Source organism: Numida meleagris, unplaced genomic scaffold (assembly GCF_002078875.1).
Source record: "Numida meleagris isolate 19003 breed g44 Domestic line unplaced genomic scaffold, NumMel1.0 unplaced_Scaffold398, whole genome shotgun sequence".
In the NCBI taxonomy this organism is placed as follows: domain Eukaryota; kingdom Metazoa; phylum Chordata; class Aves; order Galliformes; family Numididae; genus Numida; species Numida meleagris.
In genome coordinates this window covers 49,160-51,438 of record NW_018364619.1, presented here as the reverse complement: position 1 = coordinate 51,438, position 2,279 = coordinate 49,160, and the positions used below count along the sequence as shown (strand labels likewise).

The window sequence follows — 2,279 nt, the reverse complement described above, 5'->3', positions numbered from 1 at the left end:
GGGGGGGGTCGCTGTTCCAGTGGAGGGATTATAAGAGCCTGGGGGAAGGGAAGGAGCCAGGGGGAGACTGGGGAGCTCTGAGAATCCTGGGGGGGGTCTCCAAAGGGGTTCTGAGGTGGATGAGGGGCAATAAGGAGGACCCTTAGCGGGAGGGAGGGAGGGCAATGTGGGCTTTAAGGGGAGGTAATGGGAGGATTCTGAGGGGAGGGGGTCTCTGAGCATCGTGGGGGTCTCCAAAACGGCTCTGAAGTGGGTTGAGGGCAATTGGTGGGGTCCTGCGGCAGTCGGGGGGGGGACAGGGAGGAGGGGTGAGAAGGTCTCTGAGGATCCTCGTGGGCTCTGCGGGGAGCGGGGGCAGCAGGAGGATCCTGGGGGGCTCTACAGGGATCTGTGGCGGGGGGGGGGATCCAGGAGCCCCAGGTGGGTGAGGGGGAGCCCCGGGGTCAGAGGTCGGGGTCAGGGACCGAGGTCAGCGATCGGGGGTGACTCACGGCCTCCTGCAAGCAAAGCCGCCGCAGCTCCCGCAGCCGCAGCCCCAGCGCCTGGCGTAGACCCCGCTGCCGCTCCCGCAGCTCCTGCAGCCGCCCCGGGGGGGGCCCTGCACCGGGAGGGGGGGAGAGAACATAGGTCAAAGGGCACCGGGGGTGAGGGGGCGCAGGGTCAGGGCCCGGCCCTACCTGCGGGGCTATGGGTGCCCGGGGGCAGGATGTGGCCCCTCAGCTCCATGCGGCCGCGGAGCCCACAGCCATGGGCGGGGGGGAACCGGGAACGGCGCCGGGGGGGAGCAGAGGGCGGGGGCCGAGCGCCCACTCCCCCCTCACCTCCGCCCGGCCCCGGCTTCCGTCGCTGCCTCTTCCACTTCCGGTTCTGTCGCTTCCGGTTCCCCCAGCACTTCCGGTCTCGGGCCTTTCCTTGTGATGCCGCTTCCGGTCAGCCTCCACTTCCTGTCCCAGGCCAGCAGCCCCCGAGCGGGGTCCTGGCCCCCCCCCTCCGGCCCCATAGCAACGCTCCGAGCCCCATAGAAGCTTCCCAGAAGCCCTCTTAGCCCTAAGAGAGGCCCATAGCAGCCCCTCGAGCCCCACGCCAGGCCCATAGCAACAGCACCAATCCCATAGACGGTCTATAGGAGCCCCCCCCGCCCTCTAGGAGCCCCCCCAGCACCGTAGCAACGCTCCCAGCCCTACAACAACGCAACCAGCCCCATAGGAAAGCCACAGGAGTTTAACGCTCCAGCCCCGTAGTAGCCTCCCGCTAACCTTAAAGACACCCGGGCGGTTTTTTGGGGGGGGACCATGTCCCGCGGAGCGGCCGAAGGGACCCCTGTGCCCCCCCCGGGCCGCCCCACGGTGTACGTGCTGCTGGAGGGGCCCCGGGCCCCCGACAGTCTGCAGGTGGTGAGGTAAGGGGGGACGTGATGCTGGGGGGGAGCGTCAGGGCTCGGGGATACGGGGGAGTCAAGGAGGGGGGATCCTGCGGGGGGGCTCAGGAATGGAGGGGGCTCAGGAGGATGGAAGGGGCACAGAGATCCGGGGGGGTCGGTGAGCACGGTGCTTCTTGTGGGGCGTCGGGGAAGGGCATCCTGGGGGGGGCTGTGGGCAGAGTGGCGGGGGTAACTCGTCCCATCCGTCCAGCGTCAGCTCCGTGCTGCCCGAGTCTGGCATCGTGGCTGACATTGAGTGGGATCCACCCGGAGGCGGAGGAGCCACAGACAACGGGAAACCGACCCCCGGTGAACCCCCACCCGGGGACCCCCCCGGCCCCTTCTACAGCCTGAAGAGCCAACCGCTGCCCCACAGGTGAAAAGAAAACAAAAAAAAACCCCAAAAAACATACGAGAAAACCCCCCTGCATTTGGATGGCACCCTGCAGCCCCCCATTAACTCCCCTCATGCCCTAGCACGGCTGCGGCCCCCCCAGCTCCTCCCTCGTCGCGGGTGCTGCTCCGGCAGCAGCTGATGCGGGCACAGGCGCAGGAGCAAGAGCGCAGGGAACGAGGTGGGGGTGGCCCCCCCGGCCCCTCTGCCCCCCTCCAGGCCCCCGGCCCCTCGCCTGCCATCGCCGTGGGGGCCCCCCCGCAGCGGGCGCCGCCGCCTCACGTGCCCCCCGAGGTGCTGAAGGTGAGGAGGGGGCACCGGGGGTTGGAGGGGAGACTGCAAGGTGGGGGGGGGGAGCATTGTGGGATCTGGAGGCGTGAAGGGTGTCGTGGAGCACTGCGGGATGGGGGGATTGGGGGGGTCCTGTGGTGCTGTGGGTTGGAGGAAGATGGGGCTGAGTTCTGA

At 68.9% G+C, this 2,279-nt stretch overlaps 2 protein-coding genes across 2 annotated transcripts; one reads left to right on the top strand and one right to left on the bottom strand.

Annotated features, from left to right (window-relative positions):
* Window positions 1-491: 491 nt before the first annotated feature.
* On the bottom strand, window positions 492-726 carry CCDC120 (coiled-coil domain containing 120; the record flags this gene model as incomplete). The annotated part of the gene is given in 2 exon segments (XM_021383424.1): window positions 492-598; window positions 678-726. Coding segments are annotated over 2 exon segments (156 nt in total), but the record flags the coding sequence as incomplete, so codon positions are not given.
* A 122-nt stretch (window positions 727-848) lies between these two features.
* LOC110391532 (transcription factor E3-like) lies at window positions 849-2,279 on the top strand. The gene is made up of 3 exons (XM_021383423.1): window positions 849-1,399; window positions 1,632-1,796; window positions 1,898-2,279. Exons 1-3 carry the CDS (start codon window positions 1,293-1,295, stop codon window positions 2,277-2,279), a joined length of 654 nt encoding a protein of 217 aa, XP_021239098.1. The 5' UTR covers window positions 849-1,292.